Below are 24220 nucleotides of genomic sequence, written 5' to 3'. Positions count from 1 at the left end.
CTTCAGTGCAGTGATTGGGCAATGCCAGGACATTTCTCCACAAATAAATGGGAGTGTAATGTAACCTTGGTGTTGTGGCCCAAATTTCTTCATTGATTTTATCAACCATATCCTCCAAATAACTGTGTGACCAGTATACCCAGCAATTCAACCAACAAAATTTAAAAAAATCTTATTTTGTGTTTAACTAAAGTAAGTAATACAGACTTGGAACAACATGAGGGCAGAATTTTCTTTTCTTTTTTTTTTACCCTTTAATAAATGTGATTATAGTGATACTCATGACGGAAATCACTTTTTGCATCAGACTCATCTTTCCCACGGGTTTTAAATCATTCTCTTTATTGTTCAGTTTTGTGGAACTAATTGTATTTAGCCTGTATTCATAAACATTAGAAGAGGCAGTCTGCTCTTTGACCCTGTTGCTGTGGTAGAGAGCGGCCGTGTCACCGCCCCGTTACACCCTCATGATAAAGAGTCCTGATGGACTGACTTACACATGAGTGTGAACAACAGATTCAGGAAGCAGCAGCCACAGTCATGGACACTATAAGAACAAAGGTACTGTGTGTGTGTGTGTGTGAATGAGAGTTTTCTAGTTATTGTTGTTTGTTGACCTGGTCCTGGTGTCAGAAAAAAAGGGGAATATTTGAAAAGCAGATTTATGAAGAAACTTCAAGTGTGCGAAGTTAGTATTTGTGAAAGTGGCATTGAAAAATTGATTTACCAGCAGAAATGTTCTATAAGTATATTCATTTCAATGAGTTTTGCCACTGTAAAAAGTTTGTAATTTCGGTATAATTTCAGTATACCACCCAAGAGGTGATCACATAACATCTGAAGACCAAAGTGCCACCATTAGTGGAAAGGCTGTGACTGTGTTGTTATAAATGACGTATGAGAGATTAGATTAGCTGCGTATCTGCTCTGATTCAGCAAAAGCTGCTTTAACATTTATAGAGTCATAATGTGCTTGTCATTGCTTTGTGTTGAAAGTTCCTTATTGTCAAAACATTAACTTGAGTGAATGAGTGCCGTGACGTGAGGCCAAGTATGGTAACCCATGCTCGGAATTTGTGCTCTTTAATTTTGTGCTCTTTATTTAGCCCATCCAAGTGCACACACACAGCAGTGAGTAGTGAACACACACACACCCGGAGCAGTGAACAGCCATTTTTGCTGCAGTGCCCAGGGAGCAATTAAGGGTTCAGTGTCTTGTTCAAGGGCACCTCAGGTATTGAAGGTGGAAGAGAGCACTAAAAGAGAGCACACTCCCCCACCTACAATTCCTGTCGGTACTGAGACTCGAACCTGCAACCTTCAGGTTACAAGTCAGACTCCCTAACCATTAGCGAGCCACTGCCAACAACTTAGAATCTGCTGTGTCCGTTAGCAAGGATATGTAAGCATATGTAAGAGAATATCAGGTTAGATGAACGTTTCTGATCATTGGAGCCTCAAAAATGAAACTGGTTAAGGTGTTCCAGTGTGCTTAATGCATTTTGGACTGTAGGACACACCTGTCACATTCCAGTAACTTGTGAGATTTGCTACGCCTTATTTGGACGACATTGTGATTTATTCTGATTTCACAAACATCTGGTAACTGTAAACCTCATGTTAAACCTTTGTATAAACCTATAGTGCATTTCTTAATATCTAATAGATGTTTTGAGAATCCTTCAAACAGCCATTAAAACACAGACAGAATTCAGACATACCAATGAATTCTTAATTAGGTGTATTTTTAGAGATGGTGTATGTGCTGATGAGACCTTGTGCTCTAGTGAAGCAAGTTGAACTGACTAACATTGCTATGTAATCTATATCCATCCGGTTGTTAATAAACCCCAAGAGGCTGATCACGACCCCAACTCAAAGGGATTTATTATGTGATAACAACCAGCTGGATGCACATTTTCCTACTTATTACACAGCTATTTGCCACATAGGTAAATAATAAGGGACTAAATTTTGTTTTTTAAATGCAAAGCTTCCACAAAGAACAAAGAACAAAGAACTGCAATGTTACAATTTATAATACACAATTTTCCATAAATCATTTGAATGTTTTCAAACTTCAGCTAACTGCAATACTTCTCATTATTTTTCCCCTTTCTTTTATAGAGTTTAAAAGTTGACCCGGAGAAGCTGTTCACCAAGCTTGACAGGATTGGGAAGGGATCATTTGGAGAGGTCTTTAAAGGCATTGACAATCGCACGCAACAGGTGGTTGCTATAAAGATCATTGACCTGGAGGAAGCTGAAGATGAGGTGGAAGACATCCAACAGGAGATTACAGTCCTCAGCCAGTGTGACAGCCCCTTCATCACTAAATACTATGGTTCTTATCTGAAGGTGAGGCCATTGCATCATTTCCCTGAAGCGGTTTAAAGTGTATATATGCTATATGATATTTGGAGATAGCAGGGGTCCAAACTTTTGTATGCTGATAATGTTTTCTTTTTGAGAAGTAGAGTTTATATATGTGGCTTAAACAATGAGATGCACTTATACTTGGCCTAATCTCTCCTGTGGTGGTTTAAGTCTTGAATGTGTTTGGGAGGACTTTTGCAATAGTCTTTTCATGACTGGATAGTTATCCAATCAATAAATACACCATAAGTGACCAAGTGTAAATACCTTTGTGTGAATAGGCCTTTTGTGGATTAAAATTGCTCTAAATAGGCAAATTTCACCATAAAATGCCTAGAGAGCTCTCACAGAGGATTGCCTAAGGTTGTGAGAGAGTGTCCCATATGTTAGTGGTCCAATTGCTTTAGTGATGTGATACCATTTACCACCGGAGAAGCTAACAATGCTCCTGAAGGCCTACCATCTTGCAGAGTTCGACTCCAACCCTAGTAAACCCTGAGACACACTGCACAATTTTCAGCTGGCCCAGATGAAAGATTGGCATCGTGAAACAAATGTGGTGATTTCTGCGATTATGGCTCCTAAATGGTGGTCTTATGTCTTACAGTGAGAGAGTTTCAAAGACGGCCGTTGTCACAGACTTGCGACCAAAGATAGCCTACGATCATTTTCTGACAGTGTTAGAAATTCAGCATGATCATCGCACGATGCGTTTGCTGCTACGACCAACGTTTACTGACCAGCCAATAAAAATGCAACATGAAATCAATGCGACATGGCACTAAAACATAACACTGCTTACCTCAAGTTCTTATCCCTTCCTCTTTTGCAGCTTCCTCTTTTTTTTCAGCACACATAAAAACTACATCTGCCAAACTGTGATTCGTCATGCTCTTTTTATTTTCCACTAGTGCATGCTTGATGATGTTTTATTCTTCTATAGTAACTTGCATTGTAGCCTACAAGTCAAGGTGTCATCAGCATACAGTCTGCATGCATGTTGTTCCCAAGTTTATCAGATCCATGTGAGACAGTGTTATTTGGAGTGATCTTATAGGATTGCTAAAATTATGCAGTATGTAGAAGGCTTAAAACACCTGAACCAGCTAATCAAGGTGTTCATGATCACTTGAAAATAACAAGCAGTTGGTCTGGAGAAGGAATGTAACTGCAGGAAAGTAGTTTGTCAGGAGCAGGGTTGGCTACCCCTGCTTTACAGCTAATGGGAACATAAAATAAAACTTGTGAATTTCACAGGATTGATGCATGGTTTTAGAGATTTTAAAAATGAATGCTGCTTGTTAAACAACAAGACAATAGTGACTTGTAATACGCCAGTCCAAACAGGTCTTATATGACTGGACATCTCTTGCAGGACACAAAACTGTGGATCATCATGGAATATTTAGGAGGGGGTTCTGCTCTGGATTTGGTAAGAATTTTAACTTCCTTAATTTTATTGACCAATACAGTCTATATTTCTGGTTGTAAAAGAAAAGCCACAAAAATGACATATTTCTGCAAGTTGCTGTTAAACAGTGTAAATGTTCATTATGATACATTTTGGTTGCGGACGTTAAAATTAAAAATTTCTAGGGCATGTGTGCTCAGTCCTGTTCCCGTAAATGTACATTAAGCTACAACCCTAATCAAAATCCCTTATCATGAACCAGCTATTTAAGATGTTCGGGAACACTTAATAACTACAAACAGGTGTGTTGGAGCAGAGTTGAAACTGAAAACTGCAGAAACAAGAATGAGCAACTCTGCTCTAGGAGGACTACAAATAATTTAGGCCAGTGCTTCTCAAACCTGTCCTGGAGCCCCAGGAGTGACATGGTGACCTTGTTACCAATACAAAATGAGGAATTTGCGTAGTTATAGTTATGTAGTAAACAATTATAGCTGTGTTTTTCCAAAGGTTTAAAATCCTACACGTTTGTTAAGGTCCCCTAACAAGTCTGTTCTTTGATCTACAGCTGGGACCTGGAGCTCTTGACGAGTCCCATATTGCCACCATCCTCAGAGAGATCCTGAAGGGTCTGGATTACCTTCACTCCAAAAAGAAAATTCACAGAGATATTAAAGGTACACAATTTTCAACCACTGAAATCTATAAATTATCTCCAGCATTTCAAGATGGCACTTCTGTTCTGAAAGCTCAAATCAACATGGCTAATCTGTGTTTGTGTGTTTCTTTAGCTGCTAACGTCCTGTTGTCAGAGAAGGGTCAAGTAAAACTAGCTGATTTTGGTGTGGCCGGGCAGCTCACAGACACACAGATGAAGAGGAACACGTTTGTGGGCACTCCATTCTGGATGGCACCAGAGGTCATAAAACAGTCAGAGTATGACTCAAAGGTCAGATCCGTTCACTGTGTAATCCATGTACCAAAGTTTTAATCATAGCCTGGTATGGGTTAGTATTTAGACCCAAGGTAGCCAGCCCTGCTCCAACACATCTTACTGTTATTTTCTAGTAATCATTAACACCTTGATTAGTTGAAGCTAAAACACTGCAAAAGGGCAAGTTTCCTGGTGGAGTGATAGCTAGCCCTGATTTAGCCACCCTGTTTCCATAAATTGTGTTTTGTACAGGCCTATTGATCTTTAGAAAACATATTGCTTCATTAAAAGTTATTATCCAGTATATATCATCAGTTCTCAAAAAGAGCAATGGCATTTGTGTTCACACATTTTAGCTACACATTGCACATTTTAAAAAATGTAGAATAGGTCACTCAGGTGTGTGTGTGTGTGTTTTGCAGGCAGATATCTGGTCACTGGGCATAACTGCAATTGAGCTAGCAAAAGGAGAGCCACCCCATTCTGAACTTCACCCCATGAAGGTGTTATTTCTCATCCCTAAGGAAAACTCACCCACACTAGAGGGAAGCAACAACAAAGTTCTCAAAGAGTTTGTGGATGCCTGTCTCAATAAAGACCCTGACTTTGTAAGTGCTGCCTGGAAGGTTTTATGGATTAGTTGGTTCCAGGTGTGTTTAATTAGGGCTGGAGCTAAATGTGCATTCACGTCATATTGGAATTCACATAATTACGAGATTCCAACTTGTAAAAAGCACTCACGTTCTCATAGAACTCATAATTACAACTTGGCTACGACTTGTGCCACGTAACCGCTGTACCACCTGACTGCCACAGGCTCTGTTTAGGGGTTGATAGTGTTGCCATAGAAAAGCATAAATCCGAGGACGTGAACAGCTCCAAGTAGAATGTCACAGGTTGTCATCTCCGGAATTACAATATGGTGTGAATGCAGCATAAGTTCTGCTGGAAGGTGACCCTCCAGCAGCAGAATTGGACACACCTAATATAGCAGGGTTTCTCAAATCTAGCCATGGAGGTCAAACCCTAAACAAATTCACCTGCATGTAATGTTTTAGTAGAAGATCTTGAATAGCTATGCTCAGGTGTCTTTGACTAGGGTTGTAGCTAAACTCTGCAGAGCAGTGGCTTGCCAAGCTGGATTTTAGTAACACTGTGAAGTAGTCTTTGGATTTCTGCAGGGGTATACTGTGTAGCAGGGGTGGACTACTTTGACACTTGAAAGGCTCTTGGGGGCCAGTGCTGTCCACTCCTGATGTATAGACATGTATAATTAAAATACATAATATTTGCCTCGTCTCTGCCAGAGGCCAACAGCTAAAGAGCTTTTGAAACACAAATTTATCACTCGATATGCCAAGAAGACATCATTCCTGATGGATCTTATCGACAAGTACAAGAAATGGAAAGCAAAACAGGCCCGTGATGAATCCAGCTCTGATTCAGAATCGTAAGCGCAAAACAAACATTGGCACATTTAGTTTTTTTAATATTCTAATTATTTATTCACTGAGAAAATGTGTGTACATGTCTTCAGAGATGACGGTGAAGCATCTGGAGAGTCTGTGGATGATGACTGGATCTTCGGCACTGTCATAGGAAATAGGCCCACAGTGAAACACAATGGAGTCATAAAAAATGAAGAACTACACAAAGAGGTGAGGAATCAGATATGCCAGTGTCAAAAAAAGAAATAAATCAAAGCAGAAGTTTTTATTCGAAAGACAGCCAAAAGATGTTCAGTGGGTTTAGAATGAAAAACAAACAAACAACAACAAAAAAGGATTTGTTTTTAGATGTTATTGGATCATCCTTATGTAACCCCACCCCCCGGGTTCGCGCCGCCACACCTTTTGTTTTGTTCCGAGTGGGTCTCAACCCAGGTCGCACGAGTGCACCTCTTGAGATAAGAAGAGTGAGGTTTACCTGCATAGTACCTACCGCTGGCCTATGTTACACTCATCCCCCTAAACCTCACTCCCAACCAGGTCATGGCACCAATTTATGGAGGTCTCCCCAGGAATCGGACACGCCTGGAACACCTTCATTGGAGGTGTCTGGGAGGCATCCTAACACATCAACTGGCTTTTGGAGGAGTAGTAGATCTACAACAAATGTCTCTGGGATGGTAGAGCTTCTTGGCATCTGTTAGCCCAGACACCCTGCAGAGAAAACTCATTTTAGCCCCTTGCACCTGCTCATTCTTTCGGTCATTACCCAAATGTCATGACCGTAGGTAAGGGTCAGAATGTAGACTGACTGGTAAACCAAGAGCTTCGCTTTTGGGCCCAGTTCCCGATTCACCCTGATTGTTTGGTACAACAACTACATTACTGCCGCCTGTCGATCTCATGCTCTGGCCTGTACTCGGGAACAAATCACTCCCTACCTGATGTGGGAAATCTACCTTTTTCTAACTGAGAAACACAGCCTCAGATTTGGAGGTGCTGACCCTCATCCCACTGCTTCACACTCGGTTGCAAACTGCCCCAGTAAGTGCTGCGTCACAGGCCACAGGCCAAAATGGCCATCGGGCAACATCTTCCACAAATATCAGTGATGCCACACTAAGGCCCTCCAAACTGGACACCCTCCGTCCCCCAGCTGTGCTTTGAGATCCCGTCCATGGATATCACAAAGAGGACCAGGGGTAAGGGACTGCCCAGGTGAAGTCCAGTAGCCACTGGGAACAAGCTCAGTGGATTATGTTGATAGTTAAAGTATTTGTCTACAACTGCAGTTAGGACACCTTGTGAATTTGAGTGGAACTGACTTCAGACATCCACTTAAAATCCCCAAAACACCACCTGATTAAAAATCATTGAGCAAAAATTAGTTAAGAAAAGTTTATGCTGCATTTGAGCACAGATTTTAACTCGTAGTGATATTCAGACATGTATACATTATACTTTCACATCTGCCTGCTCATTGTTTAGGTTCCAGAACAAAAGAAGCCTCCGTCCAAGAGCAAAGAGTCCAAGTCCTCTATTATATCACCACTGTTTGCAGAGGTAAGAATTTGATTCCGATGAACCTTCCAACTTGTATGTGTGTACTGTGAATGTGCTGATGTTTATCTAGAGTTGAACTTAGCAGTTTGCAGATGATCAGGTAAATGAATATCAGTGCATACTGAACTAATCCCGCATTTCCACCGAAATTACCCGGAACAATTGTACCAGGAACTTTTTTCCCCAGGAACTATTTTCCTGTTGCTTTTCTGCATTTCCACAGCGGTCTAAAGTACCGTGAAGATTAGGCAAATAGTCTGTTGATGTAGGTCTGCCTGTGTTTCTCAATATAATGTACGCAAATTTCAGACTTGCATCCTCGGTAGTTCGGACTTTGCGAGTTCTACTCGGGAGTGTGATCTCCTGCGGACGGGACGACGCAAGTCCGGTAATTCTGCAAACAGCAGTGTACTTGATAACATCAGTCAGCTCGCCTTGGCTACTGCAATTTTCCACACTGTATATGTACAATAAGACGAAATAGGATATCAAATACCACTGCCTCCTTTCGTTTTCATTTAAACATAATAACAGCAGAAATGTACTTAGTTCATGGAAATGTGTATATAAACAGCCTACATTACAATGAAACGAAATATTATATCAATTGCCTGTTTTTATTTTCATTTTAACATATAGATAAATTGAACAAAGACCAGAGATTACCTGTTAGATTTACCCAAAACAAATTATATTTTATGTTTAACCACTAAAGAGACATCAGAGCCAGCGGCAAATGTCAGAAGGACTAGCCAAGTTGAGACTGCTCTAGGCGGATACATGAGCACCGAGCTCCCGCTGATCACGTGGAACTGACCATCTCCGAAATCGGCGAATCACATTTTTAAATGTCTTTATAAATAAACCGCAGATTTGAGTTTTAAACAACTACATTCTTGCCTAAAATACTTTTAAAACTACATTTCATGACACAATAACAGTAATATTTAGAAAATGATCCAAATAAATGGTGGTTGAAATCACAATGCTGCATGAACTCAACCACTCAGCATGTTCAGCACCCAAGTCCCACCCCCGAAAGTTCCTGAACTTTGAAAAAGTACTACCTCTCCAGCAGGGACTTTCTGGGGGGCAATTTTTTACCCGGAACTTTACTTAGATCCTGGTTCCTGCGGTGGAAACACACCGAGTACCAGCCCAAAGTCCCTAGTTCCTGGGTAAGGTTCCTGCGGTGGAAACGCGGCTTATCCAAAGTGTCAATCACACTGTCACTGTCACATTGGATGTATTTGTTTTTCTGTCAGCTGAAGCAGAAGCAAGGTGTTTATAAGCCGGCGGTGTTAGAGGAGCTGAAGCAGGCCATGCTCCTGGCTGAAGAGACATGTCCCGGGATCACCGACTCTATGGTGACAGGAGTTGTTCAGAGGTTAAAGAGGTATTCACAGCTCCCCACCTGCACTGGGCATCATGTGTGAGTTGGTGAGAGTCTGATGTGTGTTTTCTGCCTAACAGGTTTTCATCTCAACACTGACTGATTGATGCACTGACTTTCTGCATGAAGACTCTTTCTCTGTGTCTGTATTATGTATTTTATTTTGTTTTATTAAGGTGGGATTGTAATTGTCATTTACAATCGCATGTGCTTGCTGTCTGTACATAAGTGTTGAATGTGAACTGGATTTAAGGACCCCATAAAATCTTTCAGTAATTCCTGGAAGAAATGTTTCTTTTAATTTTATAATTTTTTTTTTTTTTAATTTTTATAATGTTTTTCTACTCAGCCTATAGATGCCTTGAAGCCGTTTTTTTTAGGACCTGTACTAAGCTTAATTCTGTGCTGTGGCTGGTCCTGGCTTTGTGTCTCTTTTCTTTTTTTAAATCAATGTTCTTGCTTATTGTATCGTTATCTTAGCAATGTGCTAACATGCTCATGTTTTTCTTTCATTTTTTTTCTATAGGATATAACTCGTTCATATTAATTATTGTACAACAAACAAATGGAATTTTAAAGCTGAAGTGTGTAATTTTGCAATCAGAATTGCAAATATATATATATATATATATATATATATATATATATATATATATATATATATATATATATATATATATAGGTTGACAAATCTGTTGACAAACAGATAGTCCCAAACTGATGCCATTGGTTGAGACAATGTTGCCGATAGCCTACAATTAACTCAGTTGATTCTATATTAACCAGAACAGAAAGTGTTTCAACATCAAAATATAACACACTTGAGCTTTAAATGGTCCCTTAATCCCATTGTGTGTAAAATCCATTATATGCTTCATTTAGCGGTAAACTATTTTTGTTGACCTTCCTGTATCTCCAATAATCCTGAGTTACAGCACTTCTGTTTGCACCTGGATGATAACAGCATTTTAATGTGTTACGTAACAGAAGACGTATGGGTTTATAGAACTATAAATCTGTGCTAAAGTTCAAATCAGACTAAACAGAGTGATCACCGCTATCATCACCCTTTTCAGGAAGCACCTGCGTCTTTTAACCTGCTGCTCAAAGTCAGCTTGCCCATAAGGCAAATGAAAGTCTAACAGTTACACCAATCTAAACAACTGTAACAATCCAACAAATTCACACAATTTTAATTCTTACATCCAAAAACAAGATCAAAATTTGTCACTCTATATACAGATATTACATACAATGTTTATACACATATTACATAATTTTTACACAAGAAAAATATACATAAAAATGTAAACTTTTGTATACAAAAAAATACCTTAGACAAATTAAAGACCGATAACAAAAGGTGACTAGATTATCCTATGAGTTTTAAAAACAGTTCTACAGTACATTCAGTGAGTATAGGAATCAGTCAGCCATCTAAACGCAGAGTGCAAGCGACTTTTGTCAGGGGGTTTTTTCTGTGCAGCGGACCTGCTGTCATTCGCACAGGACACAGTAGTAACACACTAAAAACTTGGACTGCACACAGCATTTCAGCTCATTAGGGAAACAAAAAGGCATCTGCCACAAGTGATGAACATTGATGGGGAGAACAAACAAAGACGACTCTTGTTCACAAGTATCAGGCTTTTGCACAAGAAAAGTAATTTAGAACCTGTGGAACACAATGCAGGTGAAAGTGCAGCTGACCACAGGAAGTTTAAGGGTGATGGCAAAGAAAACAAACAATGTTTTGTCACAAAATGACAAAAGGGATGTCTCAAAATTAGGTAATGGCCAAAAGGCTCCAGTATGCCTGTGATCATTCTGGCACACAAAAGATCTCTTTCATGAAACACCAGCAGAACGAATGTGTGTAAATCATCATAAAACCGTTTTCACGTAAACTGTTGCATTCAATAGAATGCCAATGTCTTATTCATAGAACCATTCTTGTATAATTCAAATTCAATCATCTGAGTGAATGCAACAGTTTATGTAAGAATAAACTGAATCTTTTCTTAAACCATTCTTACGTAAAAACTCACTGGATTTTAGAAGTAATTCAGTGTAATAATATACATAAGAATAGATTCTCAAATGATTTTCACTTTCATTCTCCAGGTTTTTCATGAATGAGACCCATTATTTAGTCTTTTTTGATTAGTGAGATGGAACATGATAAGTGTGTGTAAGGGCCATGGTTGTGGTTTAATGTCTTTCAGCGACCACTGTTTTTTAATAGCTATCAAAAATACTGTTGCACATGATCACAGTATTTCATCCAAATAAATGACACAGATACACAACATCAATCAATAAAAATGATTAATCACAAGAATTTTGATAGCCATTAAAACTAACAAACATTATGCCACTAAATGCTTCAGCTCCACCAAGTGTGTTGCAAATGGCAATTTTATTTTTTTAAATCTCATATTTATCTTTCGCCACTCAATTCAACCAATAAAACCCAATCTAGAGGTTTCTATTCTATAAATATATTTAATACTTAACAATATATGAGATAATCATTCAGTGTCTAAAATCTACCAAAACCCTTGGTTTTACTGTTGTCTATCTTCAAAAGAAAAAAATTAAATCTGCAGGGAACATTGGTCCCACGTGGCGTAAGGCTGACTGACGGTGGCTAAAAATGGCTGAGTTTGAACCTGATACTTCTGTGGAAGTCTGGAGAAGAACCATCAGGTTGCACAAACCATTCTCCACAGAAATTGCACCAAATATCCGCAAAACAAACAGTTGACATCAACTCTCCCGCCACCCATTCCTTCCATCTGACAGATCTACTGTACTATGAAACCTTGCCACCAAGGGCTCTTGTATTAGAAAAGACCAAACGAGGTCCTAAACGGATTAAGCACCATGAAGAACAAAAAAAATAAAAAAATAACCCATATATTTGGCAAAATATTACCTCAAAGTGTCATTGTTGGGTTTACTCTTCACTGAACGACAGTGTTTCTACAAGGTTGAGATCTTCGCTGTTAATCAACAGTTAAGCCATAAATGAAACCGATAAGGAGAATGAGATCCAGCTGTTTGTCTTGAGAGCAGAGGCTGCTGGGAGTGAGCCACACCTGAAGACTGGCATGAGTGACTCTGCTGAGGAGATTATTGCTTTAATTAACCTTGTGACGTGAGCAGTCCAGGCTTGGTCCACTGAGTGTGTTCAAAATCCCAAGAATGAATCATACTGATTTGTGTCCTGACTACAAGTCGTATGGTGGATTCTCTCGAGACCACATCAAGCTTGGCAACTGGTTCTGTTACATAGAGACAGACTGCTGAATGATAGGAGTGTTGTTGGCTGTGCCGGAGTTCATTTTGGGCTACTGTCTGAAATCAGGCTGAAAGTTGTACAACTTCAATGCCACCATGACAGTGTTAGTGTGCTCACTGATGGTCAGTTTTTATACTTGGTATTCATCTTGGGCGATCTGATCACACTTTCAGAGATGCCACATCACATTACACTGATGCATCCTTGTCCTCCTTCTCATGTAATGCTGAGCTAATCAAGGAGCTGAAATTTTGCATGCTAGGTATAACTATAAAGTTGCAATCAGATTTTCTTCTCTATTGTGATGTATGTCAGAGTGACAGCTTCTTGAATGGAAAAAAAGAAAAAAAAAAAAAAAAAAAAAAAAAAAAAAAAAAAAAAAAAAAAAAAAAAAAAAAAAAAAAAAAAAAAAAAAAAAAAAAAAAAAAAAAAAAAAAAAATTCACAGTACCTCCCCTCAACAAAAGCCCATCTTAAGTGGCGATAAGTTCAAAGGAAATGCACATTAACCATAATTCCTCAGCTGACCACTTGTGATCAGATTACCCAAGACTGATGCAAATACCGAGTATAAACAAGAGACTTGCCCTGCTCTTTCTCCAGCCAACACACACCAGCACGTTCCTATCTCAAGGACTCTACAGGACACAAGCCAGCCAACAACCTGCTACTCCCATTGGAGGAATACTTACTAATGGAATAAGTAATATGATAGAATATGATTCACTAGCCTTAGTACAACAGACCATCACCCCTTTTCCACTGACGCTGGTGCCTGACACTATATTGCATATTTCCACTGAAAAAAAAAAAAAAAAAGTGTTTTTGTGCCTTAGCTCCTAAACCCACAGGTCTCAAAGAACTAGTAACATTAGAGCCACTAGATGTTAAAAGACTCCTTTATAATGTAAAAATATGCTGCACACAAACAACCTGTTGACATTTCTATTTTTAATCATGCTGCACAGCTTCTCCAGCAACATTACTGTCCCTGTCTGACTGCAATGAAGGGATTCATTTACAAATACCATATGCGTCATATGCGATAATTAAATAATTAAATTAAAAAAATTGGAATAAACTATGACTATAAGACACATGATCAGGTAATTTAGTAATGTTGTCAGTTAGATTGTTTGGCTGTCAATATTATTGGTTCGGCTAAGAGACCACTGCACCAGCTCCTACACTAGCACCATGTGGTGGAAAAGGGGTAAATGTGGGCAGAACGTAACTCTTGGATCACTACAACAACAAACAGAGGATGGACACTGTTGACAGACCAAGCAGAGATCCGTGTACAGAAAGACTTAAATCTGCTGCTGATCTGTGGTGCCAGTGAGACACAGGGCTGTTGGTGATGAGACTTAAAGAGTTAGTTCACCCAAAAGATAAACCCTTAAACCCATACTTTCTTCTGAAGAACATAAAAGGAGATGTTTCCAACAATGTTCAGACTGCTCTTCTCCATGCAATTAGTGAATGGAGACTGACAGGACTTTAAAAGAGGTCCATATGATTTGTGCACTATATTCCAAGTCTTCTGAAGACATACTGATAGCTATGTGTTAGGAACAGATTGGAATTTAAGTCATTAAAGGCCTGTTCACACAGATTTGATTTTCTGTTCAGACTGATGGGCTTATTGGAAATGCAAATACACTCAGTGACAGTAGGTGGAACTTACTGAAAAACAGAAGTATAATGGAATACAAGGGCAGCACTTTCTTGGAGCTTGACAACACTTGTTCACTGCATAATTTTCATTTTAAGAGCAGAAAGTGAACATTGATCAGAACTTCTCCTTTCTTGCAAAAAGAAGGTCATGAGATTGACTAGTGACGAGTAAAAGATAACCATTGTGAACTATCCCTCTAAAATGTGAGATGGGATGGTCTCTCTAACCAGACTCAGTTGCTCTGAGGGAATGGGGGAGTGGCAGCAGTGGCACTAGTGATGGTAATGCCTGTAGGTGGTGCTGTCGAGCTATGGCTGGGCTGCAGGTCTTTGGGGATCCCACTGTGGGAAGCCAGTTGGTGGCCGAAGGCTGCACTAAACTGTGGGAGCTGTAGTTTAGGTTGGATGGGGGTGAGAAGGTCCCGTGAAGACGGTGAGGATGAGGGTGAGGTGAGGCCGGTCAGGCCCGGTTGGGGTAGAGCGGAGAGAGCAGCAGTGGGCTGCAGGATTGTGGAGTGGGATGTGGAGGGTGGGGTGGACAGAGCAGTGGAGAGCAGGTGCGTTTCAGCAGAGAGAAGGTTACCAAACTGTGCCGGGTCTGTGAGCGAGAGAGGGAGGTTGTTCCAGGAGGTGCGTGGAGGGCCTGGTGCTCCACTCAAAGGCACCTCCAGCAAGAGAGGCAAGTCGGTTTGATAAGAGGCACCATGTAGGGGTGAGATGTGAACCTTGTAGGGTGATGGCACATGCTCGCTGCTGTAATGACTGACAGGTGGGGACGAATCCGATTTGGGAGCTCGGGAAAACGTTCGTTCTGTTAAACCACCATTGGGACTTGTCTGCTGTGCGGTGGTGCTGCTCTGGGTTGGCTGGGGAGAAGGGGACGTTGGGAAATGATGGTCTGTTGGGGCATGGAGGAGGTTTCCCTCTAGCTCTAGACTGGGAAAAGTCTCCGAAGTCATTCGGCCATTCAGAAGGTCTCCGATGCCAGTCGTTGTGACCCCTGATCCCGAGAACACGGCCATGGTTCGGTGGTCTACCCCGTCCGCTTGAGTCAGTTCACCAATTGAGGACAAACACACCAGGGAGTCGGGATACGACCCCATGGCCTGCAGGGCTCTGACCAGCTCCTCGGCCTCCTCTGTGGTGGGCAACAACTCTCCATTCTTACCTGTATTCACAAAGACAACTCAGACAAAGTGCAAACCAACCAACAAGTATATTTTTACATTTGCTGAAGAAAACTTGAGTGGTGATTGACAAATGCTAGTTTGTATGATTGCTTGCTGGCCCAAGTCAAAAGAGGCTACCCTAGAGTCTTTATGAAATTTTGTTGTCATATAATCTGATGTGAACGCACCCTCAAAAAGGTCGAAATCCTGAAGATCATCAGGTAGTCTGGGCAGTACATCAGAGAAATCCTCCTGATTCAGCTCAAGATCATTGGGAATGGCAGGCATTTCATTCGTTATATCGTCAGGAAGCTCGTCTGCACTGAGTTCAGGCGTTGATGGGCTCCTGCTAGAGTAACAGGCAGAGTGAATGCAAGCTTGATGCAAGTTGAATAAAGTCGGAAACATACCCTATGAAGTGCATGTATATGAACGGTTGGCCAACATATTACAAGCACAGATCCTCTTGCGTTGTTGCTGTGGTAACAAACCGTGGTATTCAAGAAGTTCCTTTTCATGTCTGTCATCAAGCCAGAAAACTTGTATTCCAGGTAGCTAGCTATCAATAGACTGACAGATTGCCTTACATTAACTTCCTCATCAAGATACTGTTGCTCTTTCATGACAGTAGCTGTCCTACTCAGTTGGCTGTTACAGTATCCTTGTGACAACACTGGCAATACAGCATGGACTTGGTCTCACACTGTGGAAATGTTTTGTGGTCCATGCCAACTAATGCATATGATCCACTCTGTGCTGGCGTGACAGAATTTTGAATATTTACAGTGTAAATCAGGGGCACCCTGTCCTGTTCCTGGAGATCTACCTACTTGCAGAGTTAAGTTCCAACATACCTGTCCGTAATTATCAAGTGCTACTGAAAATCTTAATTAGTTGGTTAAGTTGAGTCTGATCAGAATCAGCGCTGAACTTTGTAAGACGGTATAGGAACAGCAACAGGACTGGGTACCCCTGATTAACTCAACCTATTTGAGTCCGGACCTTTACTTGGACTTGAATGAGCTGGTCTTGACTACAACACTGGTATTTGTGATGTATAATGACATTTCGAAATTTAACAACAAAACATTTGTGAAGCAAGACTGTGATGCATTTGAAAGCAGGATAGGCACCTGACATGGGCGTGGTGAGGGGGCAGTGACAGGGAGGGCATTAGCAAATTGCCCTGTGGCACAGCGGGAGGAATGGGCTTCTGCGGTCTGCGCGGACCTCGTCTTCTCTTCTTTTTGTGTTTCTTTGTCAGTGCAGGTGGCTTGGTCTTCTTACGTGGGCGCCGCTGCTGCTGCTGACTGCGTCTGTTGCCATCCCCACGCAGGAAATTATCCTGCCACACACACACATTTACGTACAACTTACAACCAACTCTGTACGGTGTAAACACATCCCATTTAAGATGATCCAAGATAAGCTGTGTGGTTTCTCACCATTTTCTTGGCATGTTCGTCACAAAGAGGTGTCTGGTGTGTGATGTCAAACACAGGAACAGAGCACTGCTGTCCATCAGCGAACCGTGCCGTGCAACTGGAGAACAGCTGCTGAGAGCGATTCAACAGGATATCTGCGTCAACATGCTGTCAAGAACATAACACACTGACATTTGACAAATGCACGTAGGTGTTCCTTGGTGACAGTTCATCCTTTCATCACTAGGCCACCACTAATGTCTGTTCATTTTACTTGTAGCATGCATTTGTTAAAGGATACGTTGAAAACAGTGATGTGAAAATGGCAAAGCTATGTTGCTGCAGCTTTGACCCTTTGTGGTTCCTGCACACATCGTCCTTTCATACTTGTGTGGTACTGCAGACCTTGAACTAAAAAAAAAAAAAAAAAAAAGGTTATACAAACATATTATAAATACACACACTCCCTGTAAACATGACAAACACAGTCCACGTTCAACACACCAGGTTGAGGTCTGTGAGCTCTTGCTGAGTTTCTGAATGAGCTGTGCAGTGCAGTCGGGGTCTTTGCTTGCAGCATGAAGCAGAGCTTTCCGGAAGGCATATCGGTATCTGCTGTGACGGGTGGCTGCCCTGTCCTGTCGGCACAGGTGTTTATACCTCTCTTGCAGGTATGTACATAACTGTGCCAGACGTGCCCGCCTGGAAAGCGGCTTTTCATTGGAGGAACTGACATATACAAACAAAATAAATCAGTTTAGGTAATAACAAGCTTGTTTGTCTCTAAAACATTTTGATCTATACTCATGTGCTTTATTGCAAATGGCATATATATTTAACATCTCAGAAGTTGTGAGGAGCAAGTGAGGAATGATTTTCTTACCTTTGATGGGAGCTTCTTTCCTGAAGTCTCCAGGCCTGAGGCATTAAAGGAACAAGCTCCTCTGTATCTTCATCATCTGAACTGTCCTCAGACCAGTCTAGCCCTATGCATGCATATATGATCAAATATCAAGGTTACATATATCAAGGACATTGTACATTGCTACATAAATTGTAAAACTGGCTATTACTTCATTTTAAAACAACTTTTGCATTTTAGTATATTTTAAAACATTTCTGTGATGCAAAGCTGAATTTTCAGCATCCTTAATCCAGTCTTCAGTGTCACATGATCTTCAGAAATCATACTAATATGCTGATTTGCTGCTCAAGAAACATTTAATATTTTTGTGGGTTTCTAATAATTCTTTCAGGATTTTTAGAGGAATAGAAAGTTGAAAAGAACAGCATTTTAGCTAAAAAAGACATTTCTTTTGTAACATTATAAATATCTTTATTGCCACTTTTGATCAAATAACGCATCCTTGCTGAATAAAAGAAATAATTATACATATATACTGTATGTACAGTACAGACCAAAAGTTTGGAAACATTACTATTTTTAATGTTTTTGAAAGAAGTTTCTTCTGCTCATCAAGCCTGCATTTATTTGATCAAAAATACAGAAAAAAAATGTAATATTGTGAAATATTATTACATCTTAAAATAAGTTTTCTATTTGAATATACTTTAAATAAAATAATTTATTCCTGTGATGCAAAGCTGAATTTTCAGCATCATTACTCCAGCCTTCAGTGTCACATGTAACATCCAGTCTATCACATGATCATTTAGAAATCATTCTAATATTCTGATTATTATGAGTGTTTGAAAACAGTTCTGCTAGGCTAATATATTTGATGAATAAAAGGTTAAAAAGAACTGCATTTATTCCAAAAAAAAAAAAAAAAAAATCTAATAATATATATTCTAATAATATATTTTCTTTACTATCACTTTTTATCAATTTAACACATCCTTGCTGAATAAAAGTATTGATTTTATTAAAAAAAGAAAGAATAAAAATTACTGACCCCAAATTACTGACCAGTAGTGTATATTGTTATTACAAAATATTTATATTTTAAAAACATAGCTTCTTTTTTTTTTTCATCATCAAAGTATCCTAAAAAAGTATCACATGTTCTGAAAAAATATTAAGCAGCAGAACGGTTTCCAAATTTGATAATGAATCATCATATTAGAATGATTTCTAAAGGATCATGTGATAATGATCCTAAAAATTCACCTTTGCATCACAGAAATAAATGATAATTTAAAATATAATAAATTTAAAAACAATTATTTTAAATTGAAATAATATATCACAATATTACATTTTTTTCTGTATTTTTGATCAAATAAATGCAGGTTTGATGAGCAGAAGAAACTTCTTTCAAAAACATTAAAAATAGTAATGTTTCCAAACTTTTGGTCTGTACTGTATGTATGCATGCATGTATGCATGTATGTATCTGTGTGTGTGTGTGTGTATATATATATATATATATATATATATATATATATATATATATATATATATATATATATATATATATATATATATATATATATATATAAGGTTATTGATTTCACACGTTCATATAACTAATTAGTTATGAAAAAAATTGTTTTTATTAATTTTATTTTAAGTAATTAATGTATCCGCTTGAAACTTCCCAGAGTTTTTGAAAACTTTTTGGAAACTTTTAAAAGGTTTCTGGAAATTTCCTGGAAAATTTCCATCCCTTTCCAACCCTAGTTTTCAGTTAGTTAGTGCATTTTGTATTGTGTAGAAAAGTACTGTTTTAATGCAATAAGAAGATCATACCAAGATGTGGGAACAGGTCTCCGTGTTCTCTCTGTCTCTGAGCGTAAAGCTGCACAAGGTGCTGCAGTCTGAGCAGGCAGACAGGGGGTGCTGTAAAGGCAGTGGGGCGCATGGCCACGGCGCGGGGCTGTGGGCAGTCCTGGCCAGCAGGTGGGTGAGGGGATGCAGCAGGGACAGGTCTCCGGCTAACAGGCTGGTTCTGAGCCCCAGTTGATGGGAGCAGACCAGACAAAACAGGAGGCCCAGTCTGAGGTGGAGCTGGCTTGCATAGCAGAGACTGCACTGCCCCATGTTGGGCGTAAACGGGCCGGTCTGTATGTTGAGGGGGCTGGACAAGCCTCGCCAAGGGTTGAGGCAGAGGCGGTGGTGGAGGTGGTTGTGGTAGGTGTGGGGAGGTTGGAAGTGTGCAGGGTTCAGTGACGCTGCTAAAGTGCTCGATGTCCGGCTGACAGTGCTCCAGGTCCCGAGCGGTCACCCTCAGGCCAATCACTGGCCTGCTGGGCGGCTTCCTCTTATTGGAGCTCTTCTGCGCCACGCTTTCCTCTCCGTCTGTGTCCTCCTCGTAGAAGGCAAAGGGGTCGAGGAAGTCAGAGTCCGAGAGAGGCATTGGTGTCAAACGGGAGCAGGGCGGGGATGGAGGGAGGCCGTCCAGCCCATTAGAGTCTCTCAGAGCCAGAGAGGGAACAGTGATGTTCAGAGCGACAGACTCCACGTGAGCGCGGGCACGAACCTCCTCCAGAGCATCCTGCTTCTTCTTACGCTCCTTCTTCGGGATGAAGCCAAGCACCTGTAGGTGGCTGTTACAGTATCTGCCAAAGCAATTGAACAAGGTTTGACTCAACAGCCAGCATATTGTTAAGGTTCTGGGTCAGTACCTAATTATTACCCAGTTATTGTAATTACCTTAGGAACTTCTTTAATAAGTATATTAGACTTGTCATGAAACTGGAATTTCTAACTTCGATACAAAACCTTGATATTGATATTCTATATAATTTTTGAGAACACTGGGAAAAATTGCCAAAATATTATAAAATTTGAACAGTTTTTTTTTCTCTGAAACGGGGCAAGGGAAACTATATAATTATAAAGGTACTGTAAAAGAAATGAATCTTTTACAATAAGTATATTCATTATTTTATGTTTCAATAATAAATTAATTTCTTCACTTTTATTTTTGCAGAAAACTTGGAGGCCTTCGAGTACTCGACTGTAAAAAATCCTCGATTGCATTTTGCCCATGTTTATTAAACAGCGATGCATTCCACAAATGAGAATCCATGAAAAGCATTATTAGACTGTTTTCTAAGGCTGCATGAAATAGTAAAACCATTTTACAAATCATAATGCTATTATGAATTCACAAAGGCTGCGATTCAATTAAATAAATGTGCGCGCTGCTAGTTGCTCCACACAAAGAGTTAGCATTTACATGCGGAGACCCTTTCAAACTCCATCTTTGCACGTCGGAGTCGCTTATAATGCTCATCTGGGAACAATGTGGACCATTCTATCAGAATTATAAGGTAAATCATTTATAAACCTACACCAACACAGGAAAAAAAATATCATAATCTTTTTAAATATGCAAACTCTGTTTATAGCGACTTCAAAATAAAAGTTTAAACCCTCACTCTGAGTTTACATGTTTTTGATCATGAAATGACAGTGGCTGTAGCATTTCTTTTATAAAGTGGCCAAATATGAAAGAATAAGTGGACAATTGAGTTAAATGTTGTTTAGTCAATATTACACAAAGGATTAGATCGCACTGTAACATGTAAAAACAATCGTCAGGCCGTCACATAAGTTATTATTACATTGTTTTATTACATTATGTATTTTACATTTTTGAAAAATAAAAGCATATGATTACTTGCTTTTGATATTATGTTTGAACCAATTATTATTGTGTCATTGCTATTTTATATGTATTTTAAATTATTTTAAAATCTATTGTTCATTTGGGTCTATTTTTATTGCCATTTAAATTATCTGATCACTTGATTAATGGTCAGAATAATCGACCGATTACTTGATTACCAAAATAATCGTTAGCGACAGCCCTAATTGCAATCATCTGTCTACAAAAATGGAGATTATGCGAATACGAATGTGACAATAAGCATAACTGCTGCACTTTGCATTCCCGAATGCATATTAAACTCTGACCACGTGCAGAGATAAGGGATGCTCATATTGACCGTTTAACCGTTAACTGAAAGTAAAAAATTTTGACCGATTAATAATCAGTTTAAAAGGTATTTTTTAAGTTTGTTGCATGTTGAAAGAAAAGCATGCTATACCCTACATACTTGTTAACTCACAGGGAAAAATCAACCCAAGGCAACAGTTTAAAAGAAGCCCAATTCTGTGTAAAAAAAACAACTTGACTTTGGTTTGCAATAAAATGGTTTGTATTTTTTAAATGGGTCACATACACTAATCCATTCTATATTTATTTAATGCTTATTTATTATTATAATCTTATAAATTAACGGTTAATGTTCGGATAACGAGCAGCGGTTGTCAGTCAGGAAAATGAACTGAAACTGAACTGAATTCACTTCATTTACTGTGAATCGAGCAACTCTAAGATGCTGAAACAACGGCTCACGAGCTGCTCGTGTGTAACTGAACACAGTGTCACTCTATAAAAAAGCACCAGTTGTTAATTCCCGAAACACTCCACAAACACCGACCCTCTGTAAGCCTCTAACCTGCTGGATTCCCTCTCATCTTACCTTCTCTCTTCTGCTTTGGGGATTGGGTTGGTGCATCGCTGACTGTTGTACTTGGCCACATATTCGCACTGTTTAAACGGAGCGGTTTTGTCCTCCAGAACATGACGAATGCAGAAGGCGTATCCGTTCAACCTGCGCTGCTTGCAGAGTTTGGGGCTGTAGGAGCACAGCGGCTTATTATCCACCTCTGAGAAATGGATGTGTTTACCTTCGTACATCACGTGCCTCTGGTCCCTGAGAACATCAGCTGATCCGAGACAGAAAAGAGTCTGAGTTACACCACATAAATAACACACAATAAACTCACAACACATATTTAATTTATGAATGCTAAACGTATATTACACAAAGCCTATACATAGTATGTAGCGTCAGATATATTGTGTGTTATATGCTTTAATCATGACCGAGCAATAAAACACTAGTCAGCTGCTCTTGTGTCTTGGTTTAATATTTGAACTAAATGCAACCCACAGCTAGTTGATGCGGTCATAGGTTAACTACAAACATCTCAACACAAAGATAGAGAGCAGTGCAACCGAAACAAACAAGCCACACAGCCATAAATGTGGTCAATATTACATCCTCAGCTTGGTTTTGACATAACTGTATCGAGATTCACAGAAGGGTTCAGGCTGCATGTTGCAGAGACTGTTATGTACTTTAAAATTAAGAAATTATGTACTTTACTGATGATCGATTTATATGTATACATTGCATTGAACAAATATACGTATTAGATCACATATATTGGTAAGTCGAGGTAACAATCAAAGAAAACCACGGAAATACTAAGGTACATCCCCAAAAAATCTAGATTTTTTTTTTTGATATTATTGTGACACTGCATTGAATTGAAACGCTTATGCAGATATCATAACTATACCCATGTCATATTTTCAATTTTGTTAAATAAACATATCGCTATCATCAAACCGATATTGTAAAGAACTCATAAAACATTGTATTTGGGGCAGTTTTTGGACACTCGTGCCCCTGTTAAAGCAAAACTAAATTACCATCAGTTTAGAATTTAGTCTGAGCTGCTAGCTGTCAAAATCACACCTTATTTTGATATTTCACTCGTTAGCTACAATGCTAAAAACAAACCCAGGAAACAGAAACATTGATTGGATCGATACTGCGTTTTTTTTTTATTTTGATTGATATAGATATATTTATCCATGCACGCGCGAATTACATTATTAGATTTAAGTAAATACGTTAAGGTTGTGAATATTAATCGCTGTAGATGTGGCTATAAACAATGAAGGATGCGGCCCGTTAAATCAGGCCGAAAGAGCGGGGCGCTGCAGCCGATTAGGCATTAATAACGTTAGTGGTTTAATTTTTAAACGCATTTGCAAATTAATCTTTTAAAAAATTACACAATTATTGCAGCTTCAGTTTATTTGGGATTAGTGACCGCAACATGATACTGGTTGCTGAATATCCGTTCTATATCAATGTAAACATTGGCCTACAGTAGCTGCCAAGCCTCGGTGTTCGAGTAGCGCGGTGACGGGGTCAGAGCGCTCGTGAGTCGGGAAGAGCTGTAATCGAGTCCGCTTACCTGCAGTGGGTTCAGCCTCTACGGTGTCTCACTCCGGACAGACTGTATAAACGCCACAGATCATCAACTGCACCGAATATACATCGGGATTCCTTATGCTACGGAATATTATTCCCTGTTGAGGTGGTGAACCGTTAAAGCGATCACGAATGTACTTTCGATATTATGTTATCTTCCGCTCTCATTAAACAGATCTGCGGGGGTTTGGAGTTCAGTGCTCGGCGGACTCACAGCACCACTACCGGCGCCGCGGGGACATGACAACTGCTCCTCTACCATGATGAACTACAACCATAGACTGTGTAAAAACAGACTACAACACACCATACAGCAGCCCTACCACCCAGACGATGAGCTGCAAGAGACCACAAGAAGAGTCTTCAACACAGTTCTCACTGTTGTTACACAGAGCGTGTTACTGGAGTCCTTCTTCTGTCCGTCTAGCAGTGTTGTTATCGATAACTAAAACTAAAACCATTGCGCTACAATTAA

General features: G+C 39.6%; 2 protein-coding genes across 3 annotated transcripts; one reads left to right on the top strand and one right to left on the bottom strand.

Annotated features, from left to right (window-relative positions):
* The first annotated feature begins 446 nt into the window (after positions 1-446).
* On the top strand, positions 447-10027 carry LOC109060644 (serine/threonine-protein kinase 24-like). Its single transcript, XM_042763206.1, has 11 exons — positions 447-561; positions 2128-2358; positions 3752-3808; positions 4356-4464; positions 4579-4736; positions 5144-5329; positions 6029-6171; positions 6259-6379; positions 7658-7732; positions 8998-9128; positions 9206-10027. Exons 1-11 carry the CDS (start codon positions 541-543, stop codon positions 9222-9224), a joined length of 1251 nt encoding a protein of 416 aa, XP_042619140.1. The 5' UTR covers positions 447-540; the 3' UTR covers positions 9225-10027.
* A 2812-nt stretch (positions 10028-12839) lies between these two features.
* On the bottom strand, positions 12840-24079 carry LOC109060643 (INO80 complex subunit D-like). 2 transcript variants are annotated; one of them, XM_019077814.2, is made up of 10 exons: positions 23729-24079; positions 22156-22402; positions 19412-20220; positions 17582-17684; positions 17203-17427; positions 17000-17109; positions 16720-16853; positions 16408-16619; positions 15463-15623; positions 12840-15273 (listed from the first exon to the last, which is right to left on the bottom strand). In XM_019077814.2, the coding sequence occupies exons 2-10, from the start codon at positions 22371-22373 to the stop codon at positions 14339-14341; spliced, it is 2907 nt and encodes a 968-aa protein (XP_018933359.2). In that variant the 5' UTR covers positions 22374-22402; positions 23729-24079; the 3' UTR covers positions 12840-14338. The 2 variants fall into 2 exon arrangements, with proteins under 2 accessions (XP_018933359.2, XP_042619139.1); XM_042763205.1 differs by having other exon boundaries at positions 15463-15620; positions 23729-24077.
* Positions 24080-24220: the final 141 nt, after the last annotated feature.

The sequence above is a fragment of the Cyprinus carpio genome, chromosome A9 (genome assembly GCF_018340385.1).
Source record: "Cyprinus carpio isolate SPL01 chromosome A9, ASM1834038v1, whole genome shotgun sequence".
Taxonomy (NCBI): domain Eukaryota; kingdom Metazoa; phylum Chordata; class Actinopteri; order Cypriniformes; family Cyprinidae; genus Cyprinus; species Cyprinus carpio.
This window is presented reverse-complemented; position numbering and strand designations above follow the sequence as displayed.